At 39.0% G+C, this 21,126-nt stretch overlaps 1 protein-coding gene across 1 annotated transcript in view; it reads left to right on the top strand.

The window, feature by feature from the left end:
• Nucleotides 1–9,471: 9,471 nt before the first annotated feature.
• Nucleotides 9,472–21,126, top strand: part of LOC306855133 (low-density lipoprotein receptor-related protein 1-like) — a 215,270-nt gene continuing 203,615 nt past the window's right edge. Inside the window, exon 1 of the mRNA XM_079393583.1 lies at nucleotides 9,472–9,868. Within this exon, the coding sequence (XP_079249709.1) occupies nucleotides 9,772–9,868 (97 nt within the window). The 5' untranslated portion in view covers nucleotides 9,472–9,771. The remainder of the gene's footprint in view (nucleotides 9,869–21,126) is intronic.

Raw genomic sequence — 21,126 nt, 5'->3', positions numbered from 1 at the left:
CTCGTTGTCCCGTAACAACCAGCGTAGGTACACTGACTTCATACTCATACACTCTCATCTTCAGCTGGTACATACACTTCGGCACAACCTGAACTCCGCCACATCCAACCAGCATAACATTGGCTTGCATCTCACATGGATCCAGAGTCAATCCTGCGTCAAGTAGACGGGACACTGCAACTTCACTGATAGTGCAGGCCATAGAGCCACTGTCCAACAAGGCTCTTAAAGGAACGGCGTCATTGACTAAAGCATCAGTGTAGAAAAGGCTGTCTGCCCGTGCCAGCTGGGCCACATTCTGAAACAGAACTACATTATCACTTGTCACTGACCTGCACGTCGACTCGTATATGCTTGATGCATCTTCTTGGAGGGTCTGAATTCCTTCACCCGCACTACCCCCTCCCCCGTGCGGGTGTGTCAGTTTCCCTGAATCGGGGCATGGCTGACAGACTCTGCACTCCTTCTAGGACAGGTACTGCGCTGGTGACCAACTTCTAAACAAATCAAACATCTTTTCTCTGACATGCAATGCGACCGTGTTGAATGGGTTCTCTCACCACAGACACGACATCTGGATGGATGAGACCAAGAGCGTAACTGTGGTCTATCAGGGGCAGCCTGTATATTAGTGCGCTCAAGAACCCTTTCCAGCATGCTGAGCACCCGCTCTAATGTGCCAGTGTCAGTCAAGGCCGTGTTCGGAGGTGCTGTGGTAGTCTCAGGCTTTGTGGTCTGGGTACTGGGAATGCACGCTGCTGCATTCACCGCAGTGTTATCCACAGTAGTCGTTTCTGGATGGCTGACAACGGCAGTCGCTACTTGAAACAAGCGGTCAGGAAGAGAGTGAGAGTGCAGTTTCTTTGTTCTCGACTCCCTTTGATGCTCATCAATGACTTCTTGCACCTCTGCTGATGACCACTTGGTAACAGGCTTGTATCTAAACACATTAGAAAGTCCATCATCAGGGCAATTTCTAATAAACATCATCGCGACTTCCTGCGAGATGTTCTTCATTTGACTACCCTGTTTCTGCAGGTGATTATCAGCAATTTCGGCTGCATTATTAAGACGGACCCAGTAGTCGACAGGGCTTTCTTTGGCATATGGCAGTGTAGAATAGAAGTCTGCCAGTGGAAGACAAGACTCTGGGCTTTCACTAAAATAGCGTAGAAGAATTTTGTAAATAACTTCAGGGGTAACAACCATGTCAGGTGAGGGGTTACTTTTTAGTCCTACTTTGACTATGTTTTTAGCTCTACCCAAAAGGTGGTTCAGAACCTCACTGGAATGCTCTGCTTTAGGACAGTCACACTTTCGTAAGTATACCTCCATTAACTCTATCCATTCATGAACAGAGTGTTTGTCTGTACCATCACCACGGAAAATGGGAGGTTCTCTATTGTCAGATCGTACAATCAGATTAAACCTAGATAGGTCAAGAGAAGTGCTAGCATGCTCACTTTTAACTGTCAAAGGGCTGGTCTGATGCCCCAGAGTAGGACTACGAACGGCTAAAAGCCTATCCAAAATACTGTCGCCAATTTGGCTACCCAGCTCTTCAATGAGATCTGTTAACTGCAGCCTAGAATCATCAATGATAGGAGCAGAAGTAAAAGAAGCACCAGAATTAATGTTTTCCCCCTCTTGTGAGTAACGCTGATTACCATTACAAGGTTGATCATTTTCCTTACGTCTCACAACACCATCTGTACTGATTAACCCTCTACCCCTCCCCAGGACTGGTGTAGACATGTTATACATCTTACTGTCTGTACTGATCACTTGTATAAACGCAATAAATTGATTCAATGTCTTAATGATTCAGGGTCCGATTCAAAAGTCAATGTCTCAGAATGTCAGGAAAAATTGAATGTAATTGAGATGAGAGAAGTTAATTATCTGACACTGGAAGGCAGGACGCGATACTCTGCTTGACACCTGGCAAGTAACTGTGGCCGGCTTGCTGAATCCAGGAAGTTACAGTGAAAATCCCACGTAGATGGTCAAACCCCGGTGATCGGCGGCGGCTGATCGGTTGTATCCTAGGAGGTCACGGCACCAGTTTTATGTAGCAGTTCCAGATCTGCACATAAGAAACTTCACACCAGAGATGGCAGGGACGGTTTCACATCACTTCCATTTATTAATCCTGGAACACATGGGACACTTAATCAGAAAAACCATTCTCCACGCTATCCTCTTTCAGCGTCACACACAAGAACAACCGGGAGATAAGGAGAAACTTTTTGCGTCTTGCCTCGCCAGCATCCAATTGCGGTCTCAGGCTGACGATTACAACAATTTTATGTTAACATCGTGCAATACATTAAAACATAAGAAATAAAGAAATTGAAATAAAGTTACTGGTTGTATGTTGTTCTTTTCACATACATTATCAACAATTAATGATGTATAAGATTAATGGTCGCATGAACCAGCAAACAAACATTCCCCAAAATATCATGCACATTCACAACGACACTATAGAGATATGAATTAGGTGCACAATCCAAATGTGAAGCAATAGAATATTTTTCAGAATAAGGGGAAAGAGAAAAATAATAAAACATTCAAAACCAGTTCACATACATTATCATTCAAATCACTTTTCACTGTTTGAATTAAAGAACTGAACATACCTGGAACACATGGGACACTTAATCAGAAAAACCATTCTCCACGCTATCCTCTTTCAGCGTCACACACTGCACAAACCATCGATTGATTATCTCCACGTGCGTCAGATACAATTCACGTAAAACTCACATAAATCTCATAATATACAAATATACATACTCAAAATCGATTCAGAACACATTCAGTTTAGAATTAGATTAACTTTAGTCAAATGAACACTGTTAAACGTACCAAGAACAACCGGGAGATAAGGAGAAACTTTTTGCGTCTTGCCTCGCCAGCATCCAATTGCGGTCTGAGGCTGACGTAACTCCCGCACTCCCCAAAGGCATAGCGCGTAACACAGATAAGAGTCCCATTTACACAAAACACCATAATTAAAGTTCCTACACGCAAAAACACAGAATGACCCTTATAGGCATTTAATACATAACAATTGTCGTTTGGCTCCACAGAAAATAAGTTTTGGGAAGTTCATCACAAAGAATACAGTAAAATTATTATTTCTCTTCCCAACTGGTTACACAAACACAGTTTCATTGACGCACGTCCACCTCCTCGGAGGAAGACAGGTCTAGGAAAGGGAAGAAGATAGGGGCTCGTCCGTCTTCATTCCACGCTAGTGAAAGCTCACTCCTCAAAGAGAGCCTTCCGAGAGCAAGCATAAGCAATGAAAAAAGCTCACAAAATCGGCAGTCAGCTCCCTCGAGAGCTGAATATGCGTGCTCTGCTCTCAAGCAGACCACACACAGACTGCATGTATCCCCAGCAGTGATATAACGTGTGCAGGGAGGAAGACACAGCCCGTAATGCGATCTGCTATCGCCCCAGTGCTTGCACATATTGCTGGAGCCTAATTCAAGTGATTGTGCCAGGACAAACAACACTAAATAAGACTCACAACACAAATCGACAGACACACAGACAGAGTAGCGGTTGCTGAATGACAAAAAGCAAACGCCGGCTCCACCGCACGTGCTTTTATGCTTCCCGGTCGGTGACGTCACCTGCCTATGACATCTCGCCCATCTATTGGACAGATTACACTCTGGTTCAGAGCACGGTCACGCTGGAGGCGTTCCCCTAACGCTTTCGACGCAGCTGGAGTTCCTGGAAGGGAACTATATAACTTGGAATAAAATGCTTTGATACTTTTATTTTTTGTTTCCATAAAACAGTTGAATAATACTATACCTTAGATCTAACCCTATTTCTTAACTAAATTTTTATACAATGCAAAAATTATTTCTATTTTAGCAGAAATCCGTTCATTCTATTTCTAGATACATAAAAGATGTTAAAAGCTAAAGGCAACCTCTTCTGTGGAAGAGCCTTTAATATCCTCTTCCACATCGGCATCTAGTGGTGAATGTAAACATACACAAGATATTACGATTTATTAAAAATCCATAAAAGTATTACAATTTTTGCTATTACGTTAAACTATTACTAAATGGAATTTTCACAAGTTATTAATATTAACAAAGTTATCCACAGACAGTGGTTTATTAACATTGGTTAATACAATGGGATTAAATACACAAAGGATATTGTGTTATTTAGCATTTAATTATAGCAGGATTATGTCATATTCTGAGTTTGCATTTCACTGTTTTTATTGATTGTGATGAATACTGAATCTGTTGGGGGGGGGTTTTTTGCAAGTGAGATGAATTAATACATGTTCAAATTTATTGTAGAACTACAGTAACATCTTACATGGGGACAGGAGAGCTGTCAATCAATAAATTGAAAAAAAAGGAACTTGCCTTGGAAAAATAATTAATTAATAATTCACAATGCATGTATAGTGCCACAATCAATCAATCAATCAATCAATAATTAAATAAAAGTTTTCAATACAAATTAGCACAAGTCAAGCTGAAATACCAAACAGGACCACAGGGAGACGCTAAAGACCACTAAATCACCTGCCTTTAATATACGGATCCATTCAGAATCGCTAAATCTCTGACCACCGCATAATCAGCGTTCATTATAAAACACTCTTGCTTTTAAGCCAAATACACGCTGAAAATAATAATTTTACTGACATCTGGACGTAAGTCACTATTCTCTCCGTAATCGCTGATGAAATCAGCCGTGTTTTCTCTGCATTAGCGCTGTTTTTGAGCTTACTGTTTGAATTCGTTCACTGCATCCTTGGACTTTCCAGGAGTTTACGGTTTAAAATGATGTGATTGCAAAAGCCTGCTTCTTTTCCTTTTAAGATATGATTTTCGTTATAAAGTACTGATTCAAATTAGTAATCAATAATTAATTATTATTCTATTACTCCGCGCGCCTCCCCTGACATGCTCTCTCACACCACACAATGAAGTAGACCGTTCATTCACGTGATTGGACGAGATGAGAGGTGATCCCACCTGGGTAGTGTGATTTACATAGTTTCTATATCATTTCTAATCATATATGGGATCATATAGCCTAATCACCCAGACCCTGACGATTTTACTCTGAGTACCGGCAACATGTCAGAAGTGCCGGTGCACACAAAAAAGTGCAGGTACTCTAAAGGCTAAAATATAGAAGTGCCGGTCCACTTCAAGCACTGGTATACATCATTCGAAGCTGCAAATATATTTATTTGTGTGCACTCACAATATCACCAAAACGTTTTGCTTTTGTAAAATAAAGAAAACAAACAGGGTGGTCTTGGTCTTGAGCAGGAACACTTCACAAAAACTGAACCGAAACTCAGCAAATACTTGTCTCACTGACATGATAAATATATTTATAAAATGCTATAAATTACTACTTTATAACAAAATAATTCAAATCTAAAATGGGGCTGACTTGCTATGCCACTGGCTGGAATCATACAGCACACACACACACACACACACACAAAACATATGCTGAACCACCAATATACCAGCATCCCGAGCTGCAAAATATACCTTATGCTTGTCCACCAGCACACTCGCTTCCCATGCTGAGATCCCGCAAACCAGCAGCCAGCCTCCAATGCTGGTCCCAGTGTGCAAAACATACCTGATACAGGTGACCAGCATTGCAGGATTTTTCAGCAGGGTTTATACCGATATGCCTGACCCTCATAAGCAAATTTAAGAAGTGTTTAGTGGTAGACTAATGCAACACCTTTTCTGGCTGGCAAACAGGCTGCATTGCTTTCCTGCAGGCAGCTTGACACTTTAGCTCGGCTTTACCTCCTCTATCCACTGGGTGGCATACTATGAGTTTCACACAAATACCATAACAAGATATATTCCAGAGCTTCAGACAGTTATATAAGTAGTAAAACCTACCTTTATACAGGTGTCTAGTTCATTGCTGTATATTAGGTGGATATCACATAACACAGGCCTGCCACAATTACAATAGTTTATTTTATATTTTTTTTAAAGGATCATTAACATTGAACTGACTTCAAAGGCACTTCCTCACTTTTTGCTGATCTTGTCAACCCTTTATCCTGTTTTGACAAGGACTCACAAAAGCCTAACTCAGGGAGACAGGTAGCACTTTCCAAAAACAACAACTCCAAGGGAGTTTAAAGTTGTTGAGACAAAGAGTGCATTGTGCATTTTCCCATGCCTGAAACATCTCACAGTTTGTAGTCAAATAAGGGCGACAGAACACAATGTACTCATAACATGGCCTTTTTTTTTAGCGCTATGAAGTATATGCCTGTACCATGGTATGAAAATACTGATTATTTTTAACGAAAAACACCTCGAATGTTAGAATGTAATTAAGGAATGGATATAACCATTTTCACTAGATTAAGATTCAGCTAAGTCTAATGTATAATACTATGTATAATGATAATGTAATGTAATACTAATGTATAATGCATTTAAGTGAATGTTTTAAGTAAATGTTATTTATCAACTTAAGAGAATCTGCTGATTATACAGCTTCATTATCCTGATTACATCTGCCTCATTATAGGAGGCTTTGAATGAAAGTGAGAGAGTGTTTCAGGATGAATGTCTGGAATGCTGCGAACACAGAAAAGCAGAGTGATACAAATACTGAAACACCCCGGTGCTGTTACACTGTATTTCAGTTAGCATACTCAGACTTGAGGACCCACAGTTATATGAATGAATGAGTAAACAAGGAGGTCAGTTATATAGAATAATGAGAAAAGGTCCAGGGTTGTAACATTACACCTTGAATTGTTTCATAGTTTTCATTTCAGATCACACTGAAGTGGTCTGATGATTTCTCATTCTCCACTTTTTGCTGAAGCCTTGCGCAGTGGTCTGGTCATGAGCAGGGGGCAGTGAGGACGAGTCCTGGGGATTCAGACACATGGACTGATGTTGCATGGTACAGTTATTGTGCAGAAATGAATGCAGAAAGTTCATTCTGTGCTACATATCATTTTTTACTGATTTGCTTCGAAGGATTTCTAATGGATTAATGTTGATGGTTCTTATGCAGTCTGACTTATGCACTCTCAGAAAGAAAGGTGCAAAGGAGTTTGTGCCTCAAAGAACAAATTTGTCCCTTTCCATTAAATGTGCTAGAAATCTGCACACTGGAAAACCTTTCAAATCATTGTGTAGCTGCCTTTTATGATTATGGTTATTATTCCTGTTTTTCATGTTTATATAAAGGCACTAAGACCAAGACATCTTTAAATAACAGCAAACAATTCCATTTGCTCTCATTTATTTTTCTATTTTTCATTATTTGAAAGTTTTTAAAAAATGTAAATGTATAATGTGTTTTAAATGGACAGGTTAAAACATTTTTGGAAGTTGTCTTTTCATTGCAACCTTTCACTGTATTATAAAAAACTGACATTGCCACATTATTGCACAGCATTGGTCTTATCAAATACCATATTTGAAAATCCATAATTGATGAGATTTTGCTGTGAAAGCCCACTAAAACTATACGCAGTATTTCACTCAAATAAACCACTGAAAGCATTTCATAACTTTCACGTTCGTTGGAATTCACAGCACATAATTTCCCTGTGTGACTGCTTATTAATAATGTTCATTTGATGAACTGTGGGGGAAACAAACATAAAATGCCATATTAAGGCATTTCAAGGCTGCAAAGTATTATTTGACACCCAGACTTATACTTCCAAAGCACAGGTCAAAGATTCAAAGAATGTTATTTACATGTGATTTTCCTTGGGATATTTAATGTTATGCCCTTAATATAAATGTATCCATCTGCTGACTGAAACTAAAACATAATAAAGGTTAAATATATTATTGTGTTTCTTGTTGGGAAGCTTATGCAGAAGTGTTTTTGGATTCTAAATGCCCTGAATTAGGCCAGTCTTAAGCACCTTTGCATTCTGTGAGAAAAAAAAAGTACAAAAACAGAAATGGTGATTTTTGCATTGTTGTTATATTGGGCACTTCCTTTTACCCTAAAAAAAATAAAAAATCCTTCATATTAAAACAGTGCATTGTGCCCTATTTTTACAGACTTTTCTCAGAGTGTGGAGGATTTTTTATTTTCTTTCTTTATTTATTTTTGAGCCCTGAGCAAAATAAGGCTGTTCCTCAATCCATGCACATGTGTATCTCAGTGTTTATTTGTGTCTTACTGTAGGCTATGCTTGGTTTTGGTTTAGATGTCTTTTCCCGTTACAGCCTGGGAGAGACAATAAACAGCTCAAATATGGCTCACATTTAGTTTTCATTCTAAAAAACATGTTGTTTATATGTTCTTTTATTGATATATTATTCTTGATTAGATCACTTTCACACTGATCAGAACATACGTGAAAATTAAACTATACTATAGTAAAAAGGATGCTATAGAGTCTGTTTTGTTTCATTTATTTTATTTGTTCAATTCTTTCTTTTCATGTAAAAAAGGAGAACGTTTTCTGTGAGTGTTGTGGTTAGGTTTAGAATTAGAGAACAGAATATAGGTCTAGCTACAGCTGTATTTTATACTGTGTCCTCATCATCATCATCATCATCATCATTAACAATACACAACGAGAACATCCATCGTTAAAGTGTAGCTTCATTAAATGCTAAATTCCATAAAAGTTCAAGTAGGCTACCACAAATATTGATTGCTTTGCTCAAAATAAGTCTTTTCAGTATAACCTCTTTCGGTGTTTATGTTTGTAAATGAGAAGAAAGCTTTAATGACGCTCAAAGTAGTCAGTTTCGGAATAATACATCTCTAATCTTTATGATGCATTACAGGCGTCGACTCAACGCACGCGTCGCTGATTGGATGAGAACAGCACACGAGCCAATTACGAAGCTCCGCGCTGATCCATCGATTAACAAGAGGATGGAGACGTCACACAGCGGCCAGTCGAGCTCGTGCTGGAAAGTCCGATTCATTCTCGCGAATCGGTTCTTTCAAACAGTTCGTTTCATTTAATCAATTCATCGGTTCTTTTACGTCCACACGTGACATTTCCATGCTTCAAACATGCGGCTACATATATTTGTATATTAAATACGAGCTTGGCACGCATCAGTTAATGCCTCGTTTTGTGGCAGACCTGACTAAACGAGTGATGCAGTAAATTTGTATTATTATTAATTTATTATAAGAGCAACAATCAGCCCCATTAAAATGCAATAAAAAACGAAACGGGGAGATGTTATTTATTTATTTTTTAAATAAAATGTGAATATAACATGACACTGAAGGATTTGATATTTCCATGCAGGATCAAATCACACGAGAAACGATCTAATTTCTTGAACCGAACTATGTCCGATTCGCGAACCGGTTGATGCACAAGTGATCCGGATCACGAGTCCGAACAGCACTGGTTCGGGATTGGACCACACATTTCGCCCAATCTGTGTTACCAGCAGCAACAGAGAGAATCGGCTCGCATTCAGAGGTGTCATTGGCACGGAGCGGAGCGCTGGCTGTCATCCTCAACAAAGGACTGGTTTGAGCGCACTGTCTCCATGGTGATGCCGTGTATCAGACATATAACATCCATAGGTTGTGCCATGCATTCCAGGAATACGTGAAGCGCGCGTGCCAGAACAAGGCTTCTGCGCCAGTGTGCGCATTTGGAGAGGCGCATCAGCCGTGATCAGACTGCAGCTTTACTGGATCATCGGACCTTGCTTTTGCATTTTATTTGGCTCTTTTGTTCCTGGCATTTTTTTCTGTTGAAATATAATGTTGCGCTTCACAGCTGGCAAGCTGCTTGTCGGATTGTTCCTTTTGGGTTTTTTGCACAGTTTGGAGGTGCTTCATCCAGCAAGGGCAATAGATGGTGAGTGTATTTGGCATATATATCATCATACAGCACCCACAATTCAGCAACTGTTGCCGTGCATTTAGACATCATATCAATACGGCGCATCCAGACCCAAACTGCGTTAAATCAGAGTTTCTTTCGCTATCCGAACCGAATGTCACCAGTGAGAAAAAAGATAGATGGCAGGTCTTATAATGGATTAGATAACGGTTTAGGTTGAAGTAGCCAGCGCATGCATCACACAAGCAGCTCAGGAGTGCAGATGCATTGATAATCTGTGGATGAACCATCACAGCGCACATGCCCAGAATACAACGTGACATATGCAACTTTTTCACATCATATGCACTGATCTTGCACCAGACAAAATGCCTGTTATTGACCATTTGGGGATGCAAAAATATAAATAAACAAAGTTGCGAGTTTAGAACTTCTTGCTATTGGATTTCTGTGCGTTTTGCAGAAGAGGCATTGTCATGTCCAGCTAGTCATTTTGATGAGGTCTAGTCCTCCTTTAATGAAGGAGATAGTTTGTTTAGATGTTTTGTTGAATTATGAGTAGCTGCCTACATCTGCAGTCCAACAGGCCCTCTCCTATGTTTTTGTACAGGAAAGGAAGGAATGGTTATCTTTGGACTGAAATGCATTATGGATTGCTGTTTCTCTGAGCCTTCACATCTCTTTGAAAGCTTTGCTGTCTGTCTGCTACGCATTCTTTTTACGTACACGGTCTGTACTGAAGCTCAGAAGTTGAAGTGCTTTGAGTAGACAAATGAGCTTCAAGATGTAAGATTTGTGATATGGATATATTAGGAATAATCTAGAATTGTAACACACTGTCATCTTGTGAATTTGTTCATTCTGCTTTTAGTGTTGGAAATGCTGTTCTGAAGTCAACAAATTGATGATGAATGTGCATTTGATCCTAATCCTAACTCTGGGAACAACTACATACTTGTCTACTTAGCTCTGCAGATGAGGACAAAGCACAGATTTCTTTGTTTGCTCCCAATAATTACTACAGAATATTCTTGCTATGGATGAAATACTAAATGCTTCTTTAAATCTTAAAAAGTAACACTTTTTATTAATTATTTTGACATTGAGAACATTCCAAAGGGAGATGTTGGCAGATTAAGCTAATTTACAGGAACAAGTTTGTCTACAAAGTATCTTTGCATACTAACGTACATACATATCTGATTGTTTGCATTGTTTTGCCATTATGAATGAAATTTTTATTTATTAATTTGAGTAAACCTAAAACATTTTCTTAAAGGTATAGTTCACCCAAAAATGAAAATTTGCTAAAAATGCACTCACCCACGGCCAATTTACGATGTAGATGAGTCGGTTTCTTCATCATATTTTTAGAAATATACAGTAGCATTCCATTATTTGCTCAGCAATGGATGCTCTGCAGTGAATGGGTGCCGTCAGAATTAGAGTCCAAACAGCTGATAAAAACATCACAATAATCCACACCACTCCAGTCCATCAGTTAACATCTTTTGAAGCCAAAAGCTGTGTGTTTGTAAGAAACAAATCTGTCATTAAGATTGCTTATTTAAAGGGGACCTATTATGCAAAAATCATAATAGAACTCAGCAAATACTTGCCTCACTGACATGATAAATATATTTATAAAATGCTATAAATTACTACTTTACAACAAAATAATTCAAATAAAAAATGGGGCTGACTTGCTACGCCACTGGTTGGAATCATGCAGCACACACACACACACACACACACACACACACAAAACATATGCTGGACCACCAATATACCAGCATCCCGAGCTGCAAAATATACCTTATGCTTGTCCACCAGCACACCCGCTTCCCATGCTGAGATCCCGCAAACCAGCAACAAAAAGGGACCTATTATGCCCCTTTTTTACACAATGTAAAATAAGTCTCTGATGTCCCCATAGCATATATGTTAAGTTTTAGCTCAAAATACCCTACAGATCATTTTTTATAGCTTGTTAAAAGTGCCACGTTTAGGGTATGAGCCAAAACACGTTGTTTCTGTGTATGTTGCTTTAATGCAAATGAGCTGTTGCTCCCGGAGACGAGGGCGGAGCTTCAAGAGCTCCAGCTCAGCATTAGCAGTGCTAGCCTTTGCAAATATACATTCCACTATTAATACAAGCCTGTTATATTTACAGAAAACATACTGTGTTTCAAAGTCAGTCAGCTGATTATACTGTGCATAATAAATTATAATAAATTCATATTAATAAATGAATTACACAGTCAAGGAGCACGGCGGGATAAAAAATTACAACATAGCTGGTCTCATGCTATCACAAACTTTATGTCCCACTTCTGATTATGAGCTCGACAACTTCAAGCGATCGACTCGCATTGCTTTCATACGCAACTTTTAACTACCACATTCCTGCTCACGATCATTCTGATAGCACTTGAAGGCAGCATCAGTGAAAACAGACAGAGACAATGATAGCTTTAGCAGTTAGCCTTACAGCTCTTTCAGAAAGACAATTTGGAAAACAAACGCGTGATACTTACTATGTCTGGAGCTGACGTTCGTGCACGAAGCGTTGGTATTGATTCCTAAACATATAGGGGACGTTACCGATTTTTTCCCGTGATATTTCCTTTGAAAATGAAATTTAACCACAGTGTCCTCTGCTCAGAAGGTTGGAGATGATGGCGACTCCTATGTTCATTAGTGCATCCCAAAACACAACACTTGTAAAGCCTCTTTGGCGCTGATATTGTATATATCTCCAGTAATGTCGGACCGCAGCTTCTCACTCAGGGCTGTGTTTATGCTAATAGGGCAGAGAGCGTCACAAATGGGCGGGACTTTTACCCCTCTGTGACGTGAACAGAGGGAGAATCTGAAACAGCTCGTTTGGAGAGACTGTTCATGATTGATTGGTTTTATTAAAAAAATTAGTTGGTAGATTTTTAACATTATAGGCTGTTTTCACACACTGCGGCCACACAACTGTGTTCAAAGTGTAGAATAGCACTGTCTGTTTGCTTATGTGCATCAATCCGAGTGTAAACGGTGAGAGATGTTAAGGCAGGTGAAAAGCGTTTGGTTAATGGTGAATATTGACGTATCGTACGTCCTGTTGCCGAGCCCCGCCTTGATGTAATGATTGACAGCTAGGGGGCGTGCTCGGCTCGGAATGCATTTTTAAATCCACAATGACTTAAACTATATTCATCGTGGGGTATTTAATGAAAATGTAATTGAAACATCATATATGTAAGTGTCAATGCATTTAAGAAAAAAATAAAAGACATTTAAATCACCATTTTGCTGCCCTTTTGGCTCAGAATGCATTTTGAAACTCACATTGAACTTTCTAAATGAAAATCTAAATGCATTTAGGAAAAACAGCATTTAAATGATCATTTTGCTAAAGTTTTTGCTTGGACATGTTAAACATATCTAATCAATTTGGGTAATACATTTTCATTTTAATTTTGCAACTATTAAAGCTTGAAAATATGTTTTTAATATGCATATTAAAACTAGTGTAGAAAATGGCAAACTTAAATTATATAATTGAATTTTCATTTTCATTTTGCACTAAATGTTGCACATATGTATGGGAAAATGTAAATTTAAATAGAGAAATACATTTTACATATTGCATTGCCATTTTGCATATTACATTGCAGATTGAATTTTGCTACACATATGCTTCCTTACCCTTTAAGGCTAGTCCTCTATTCAAAATATTGCGTTTTTTTTTCAGTGTAAAAGAGAAATATGCACACATCAAGTCTAAGTTCTAAACAAATATGTGGCTGAATTTTGATGTGAGAGGACAGCAGGGGATGGACTTTTTCAGTGGAGGAAGCATTGTTATGGATTATGGACACCATAATAGCAACATTTTTAAATTTAAAAGACCTTAATGATGGATTTATTTATTTATTTTATTTAAAACACGTCAGAGAATCCATTTTTGAGCAAGTTATATAATGCCAAATTTCGCCATGTTTCTAACAGACTTCAAAGTGCAGTTAAAATTACTCTTACAATAACACAGAATTGTCTCACAATGGCATTTACCGCTGTATAGAATATGCATTCTCACTGAGCAGAAAGACTTCATGTTCAGTTCAGTGGCTGGCTAAGCTCATCAATGGTGTTAATTAAGGGGCCCCTATCAGAGATGTACACAGAAGGTTGCTGTTGTCTCTGGGGTCCTTTAAGGTGACGCACACTTTCGTCTCCCTCTTAAACCAACCTCGAAATCAAGGAATTAAAATAAAAATAAAAAATGTTGAATCGTCCAGTTTAAAGCATACTCTGAGATGACAGACAAATGTATAGTTTAATTAATAGTGGGTAGTGACAGACTAATATTGTAAGATGATCAGCTGTCACTCACCTGGTCGTGGTCCAAAATCTGTCATCCGTAGATAGTAAGATAAAAATAATATTATACATTTGTAATGACTTTTGAATTAATATGGTGTAAAATTTGTTTCACTTGGGTGAAGCTGGAGTATGTAATGTTATGTAATGTAACATGCAAGTATAAGAAAGCCATTAGTCCTTTGAAAAGTGCAAGTGCTGTGGCTCTGTAACACCGTCTAAACACCCTGAGCAGCTCAACGCCAACATTGGCTCAACCCTGAATTTGGAAAGCCTTTTGGAAAATAGTTATTATTTTTGCAGTTCCATTTGGTGATGTTAGTGATGCAGAAATTGCACTTCATCTGTAATTTTAGCAATTTATTGTGCAGTACAATTGCTCTCGTTGAATTGTTATGTGTGTTTTGCCATTATATAGGCCATCCAGCCATATATGTTCTCCCGAAAAAGTGACATTAGTCCAGCAGAACTGCTCATCCTGTCCAATATGACTTTTATATTTTGGTTGAAACTGAGTAGAGACTAAAGAGATCATTTACTCAGCGTTCTATAGATCTAATCTTATGGCTTTTCTTCTCTCATAAAACACAAAAGGAGATACTCCTGCAATTACAATGACAACATATGATGACTAAAATCCCAAAAGTTGTTCATATGACCTATGCGCTATATTTCAAGTCTTCAGAAGCCATATGATTGCTTTGTGTGAGAAGCAGACCAGCTGAGAGGACAAAGATTTTTTTTTTTTTACTGTTGTGCTTGGGTTGAACAAACTTCCACTTGAGTCCGTTCAGCCAGTTTTGTTTGCAGCCAATGCCTTTATATTTCTTGACAGGTAACCTACCCCCTAAGGGTTGACATTTCAAGAGTTTGAGTTGATAGGAAACTCTTAAATAGGAGCTGAAGGGATATTATTCTGTACACGTTCTGTTTAGCCCAGGAAAGACAGAGAAAGGAGGAAATAAACAACGTTGAGACAGACGAGTGTGTTCCCCACCCCCAACCTCAGTCTCCTTCACTCAACTGTGAAACACATCTGGATAGGGAAAGGTCATTTGTTTGGAAGTACGCATGTGGAGAGGGTGGAAAAGAGGGTGGATATTCTCTCAAACACCCTTTACACACTGATCACACCCTTAGGCTCAATGCATTTGTTTTGAACAAGATGTTTGGTGGAGAAACCTGCAATCCCAGAAATGTGAAATATAGGAAGGAAGGAAGTAGCATGGATTGGGGAAGGGTGCATGTAAGACATTTGAGCTGAAGTAAGATGACAGGAGAAAGACTGAGCTGCTCTTTTATCCATCCTCCCCCTTGGCTGTGTGGGTAATGTTGCATGATGTGCTTTAATGATCTTAACTAGATAATTAGGTTTGGTGTGTGATTAGGGCACGTTGTTTGTTCTATAGGTTTAAAGCTAAACCGAAAATGGAAAATCTGTCATCACTAACTCAATTTGTTTGACTGTTTTTCTTCAGTAGAAACTAAAAAAGGAGAAATTTTAAAGAATGTTCACACTGCTCTTTTCCATTCAATAACAGCAGTAATGAGCAGGGACTGTCAAGTTGCAAAAAGGACACACACACAAAACACACTATAAAAGTATCAGAAAAAGTTACTTTTATGGGTTCCCACTTCCCACAGTCATGGAATCTAAACAGCATAGGCTCAATGGAAAAAACGTGCCTCTACTTACATTTTTGCAAAACTCCAAAATGTACCAATACATGAATTCTCTGAATTCAAATCTAGTTTTGGTAAAACACCAACAACTTTTATTCATTTTCACACAAATTATGATGACAGGCAGAGATTATCAGTTAATAAAGACTTATTTTTGCACGGTTTCTTGCAAAATTCTGTTATGACCTCAAAACACTTTTATCATAGAGCATGATTTCTGAACCAATTTTGATGTTTGCAATGCATCACATGACCAACTCCGTATTATATACAGTATATGGATTTTCTGACATAACATACTTTTTTGGAAGTTCACTTACAGCATTGCACTTGCAATACAGAGAGCTCTGATATGAGTCCCATCAAACACAAGTCATGATAAAAGAGCTCAAACACTTGTAGAAGTCGGATACAATTACATGGTTGCTTCAGCAGATGTATTGTCACATTTGCTTTTGTTAAGACCATTAGTAAAGACAATAGACATTTAATTTCCGAACTGCCACTATATGTACAATAACTTTGTGTGCCACTCACTGGTCATTTCACAATGAAAGTGTGTAGAAACATGCAAGAATCAATATGATATCAATTTGCATTGTTTTTCCAATAAGCCTGGGTTGAAAAAAAAAAATCTGATTTTTAGATTGTTTTTGCATCCAATCCTGAAGTTGTTATTCCCCTCCAAACGTCACTTTCCGATGTGTTTTTCCACATATTCAAACTTTCTGCATGAAAACACAGTCTGCTAGGTTTGATGCCAGTGACACCAAACAGTTCTTGTGTCTCTCACAACCAAACTGCACCACCCAACTACTACAGATTTGACAACTACTGCACAGACATTCTTTAAGGTGCCCATATACATAGCTTTCAGTCACGTGACCGGCTCGAAGACTTGGAGGGCAAAATATCCATAGAACTGCAGCACAAGCCTGTCAATCTGTTTCCCAGCCTCAAATATTTAGATCACCTCTCAAAATAATAAAACAAAATGCAAGTTTTGGCCATTTGCAATCCATATTAAGCACCCGCGGCAATATTTCAATCATAAACAGTGCGAAAAAACATTGTAAAAACACTTAAAGTGCAGGTAATATATTTAAAATGGTAATATTAAAAGATCAAATTCATTCTTCACCATATTAATGATGCATAGTTTACACAGACAAGCAGATGCGGTCGGAATATGAACACAATCCGCTTAATGGTTCAGTGTTTTCCTTCTAATGGTTTTCTATGGGAAGCCATTTAATGTGAAACTTTGCACACTGTGTTTATATTCTGGCTGCATCTTCTTGCCTGTACAAAATATACTTAATAAGGTGTTTACTGAATTTCGGCTTTTAATATCTGCGTTTTATTACATTATTACTTGATGCGATCTGCGGAAAAATAACTGGTGGTGGAGCAAAGCTGCGTTTTGCCCTCCAGGTGGGCGTTCCTATAAGGGTGTGACGTCACGTGAAAACGATCAATTATGGATTACGAAAGGTTCATATTTTGGTTTTGGGAGTCCCCAACAACAGGTTGACATGCATGCAAGGTCAAAAAACACTTTCGTTGTCTTATAATATGCATTTATTTTTACCTTATTTGCTCAACGATTCATTTTTCCAAACTCCTCCTTTGCGTGATGCTAATATGCAGTGATCGGTCCGATTGGTCTCATTTTCATGTTATTATGCCTGTAGTGCCTGATAAAGCAGCGTTTGAGAGCGCAGTGCTGCTTTGTGTACAGCATTACTGGGGAAACAGGTAAACAGTTTACTGCTCCAAAAGTGGCACCTAGTGGCAAAAGAATGAATTTGCATTTTCATTCAGACCAACGCGAAAATCTAGTATTCTCAGGTCTGCGCGCAACAAGTGGACGGGCAATAAGCTAATGTTTCATGTTGACGTCAACATGAAACGGCTTGGGATTCGTTTTAAAATGACTGAGTCGACTCTTTCTTTTGAGAGACAATAGCTTCATACACAGTGCACTTTCAGATTTAAAACTTTGCAGGATGTTTTCATTCACTTAGAGCTGTATTACACACTGCATGAAAGGACATTTTCACAAATCCATAATAGGGGCACTTTAAAATATCTTCCTTTATGTTCCTCTGAAGAAAACAAGCAATACAAAGTTGGTCTGACATGAGGGTGAGAAATTATGATGAACTTTAATATTTGAGGGAATTATTCTGCTGAAAACTGCTTAAACCTAAGCTGGTCTCGTTTGGTTTATGCTGCCTTGGCTAAGCCAATGTTTAGCTGTCCAGGTAGTTTGTCTCCCTGTTTGACCAGCTAAAAAGTCTCTAAACCTAGCCAGCAGACCAGCCTGATTAAGTTGAGAGACTGAGTAAGACGGGCAAACCTGTTTAAACTGGTTTAAGATATTTTTCAGCAGCGTTATTCCTTAGGAAAACAAAGCAGCACCCTACACTTCAGAAGTTCTGTGATGACCATCTCAGCCCATAGACAGCGTTTGCCATCTTTAACGTGTTAGTGAGGGTGAAGACTGTTTTACCAGTGTTCATGACAACAGAGCTGTTCTTGGAGCTCGCAGGGCTGGAAACATTGAGCTCACAGGGCCATAGCTGTCACATTACTCAGACGCTCGCTCGGCCGCCAGCAGTCAGAGATGGAGGAAAACACTGAAGCAAGAGCTGAGGGAACGTTCATGCAGAGAGACTGTCGCTGCGTCCCATAAACGCTGAGCTGTTTGAGATTTGGGTTTGTTGGAGCCGATAAGGCCGAGGCAGGGACAGAATAAATGTCTTCCTTTGAAAATGGGGTGAAAGAGTGAAGTGTGCTTAGAGGAAAAGCCATTTCCTATCTTGAGACAAGACACAACACTTCTGTAGGGTCGTGGTAGGGGGTATTGATTCCTCAAATTACCATTGATTGGAAAGAGCAAACACACAGTAGTTGCTTTGGTAACATCCACTTTACAGCTGCTGGTTGTTCTTTCCCTGTCGATTGTGATGATGGATTTGAAATCCACTCATTTTCCACTTAATTGAACCTTTGAAGTTGATAACTTGCATGTTTGAAGTGTTCTGAATGTCTGAAATCAAATTGTGATGTAAATGAGTTTTGAATATCCATTGTAATTATACAGCTATTGTGTTACCCAGAATGCCACAATCCTGTCTCTACCTGAAGATCAATGCTTGAATCAGTTGCATTTTTAATTTGTGTTTGTTTCATTGTTTGAGTGCAGAAACCTAAAATGTTGAGGTTTAAAGTCCACTGGCAGTGAATACTTGCCTAGACTAGACTGGTGTCTAAACAGGAGGCTTTTTGAGACAGGTCTATAGCTCACTGCTCTTAATGGAGCGAATGTTTCAGACGCCACAGTGAATCTCAAGTTTTGTTACCACTATACGTCATAATGGTGAGAAAGAACAGAAAAATACGAAGCAGGACTAAAACTGAAACCCTGACCCGTTATGAATACAGAGTTTCCTATTCACAAATAGTAAATTATACATGTGAGTCAGGACCCACATCTGATAGACCTTCACTGACAAACCAATACAATACAAACCAATTACCTAAGAAATCTGTCACGACTTTACCTTTGACCTTTTTTAGTGGAATATTTACAATCAGACGTTTGTCAAGGATGCCTCAAGGAGTTCAGACTCAATGTGAGGACATGTGGAAAATCTGATTATATAATGTTATAGCTACATTCACAATGTGTCTTCATGTTTTGTGATGGGTGCAGTTTCACGTAGAGATGAACATTGACTGCATGTGTTGTTGCCAGATTACGCTAACTATGAAACAGCAAATAAAAACATTGCCAAATGATTCTATCAGACACAACAGAAGGGTATTGATACCCATAAATGAAGCATTGCTCCAACATCTAATTCGGACGGTAATTGTTTCTCATATGGACGTCTGTAAAAATAAATTTACATATCACCTCAGTGATAAAACTCATGCATTCAGATGGCGATTTATTCACAGTGGAGGAGTGCGTGCGGAGAACACGCTGCTCACGTGGCCAGCCACATGATTGTCGTCGTGACGTATTGTCAAGTATGGTGACCCATACTCGAAATTGGTGCTCTGCGTTTAACCCATCCAAGTGCACACACACAGCAGTGAGTAGTGAACAAATGCACACACACACACACACACACACACACACACACCGTGAACACACACCCGGAGCAGTGGGCAGCCATTTATGCTGCGGGCCCGGGGAGCAGTTGGGGGTTTGGTGTCTTGCTCAAGGGCACCTCAGTCGTGGTATTGAGGGTGGAGAGAGCGCTGGACATTCACTCCCCCCACCTACAATCCCTGCCGGCCCGAGACTCGAACCCACAACCTTTCGATTACGAGTCCGACTCTCTAACCATTAGGCCACGACTTCCCCATTTGTCGATTGTTTGCTGTAAGTAAAATTAATTTTATTTAGAAATGTATTCTTATTATTGTGGAAAATGTATTTAAAAATACTTATGTAAAATGTATTCTTATTATGTATAATCCTATTTATTATTTGATTATTTAAATCTCTATTATTTTAAAGCTATAGTTGTATATAATTATACGCCATATATATCTGTTTATAATACACATTTTAAAATTGTATTGCCTACCTGCTGCTGCCATAATAGAGACCCATTTCGAATGTTTACGTGCTTTTCTTCTCTTTCTGCTCTCACTCGCTGTGGTGGTGGAGCAGTTATGAAGTATTGTTCTTTTAAATGCTTTCCAGCATTTCAGAAATAAATATGTATGCAAATTACACCGAAGTACAACAGTTACCGTACGGTGTTCGGGAGTGTTCAAAAAGGGTTTAAACGCTGAATTTTGAATCGATTTCGTCTCATAAACTCAGAGATGTGGATTCCGACGGCAATTAAATTACCACACGACCTTGGTGTTTGTCAAATACAGTAGGTAATTTGGCCGGGGATTTTTACGGAGGGTGGTGAGAGAAAAACACCAACGTCCTGGATTCGGACGGCAATTAAATCACCAACTACCCCCTGTATATGGTGAAAATCTGTATATGGTGAAAACATACGGGCTTAAGACCCCTGCTCCAGAGCGATTAGCCACACTTAGCTTCAGGTGACTTGCTCAAAAGGAGTTGGCAGCAAAACTGAGCCACCAAGGTTTCAAACTGTGTCCTTCTGGTGGGTCCTGTATCAGTCATGCAAGTGCTATTAGTATTAGAGAGTAAACAGATACAATAGTAGATG

The sequence above is a fragment of the Barbus barbus genome (assembly GCF_936440315.1).
Source record: "Barbus barbus genome assembly, chromosome: 35".
In the NCBI taxonomy this organism is placed as follows: domain Eukaryota; kingdom Metazoa; phylum Chordata; class Actinopteri; order Cypriniformes; family Cyprinidae; genus Barbus; species Barbus barbus.
Note: the sequence above shows the minus strand (reverse complement) of the source record. Positions and strands in the feature narration are given on the sequence as shown.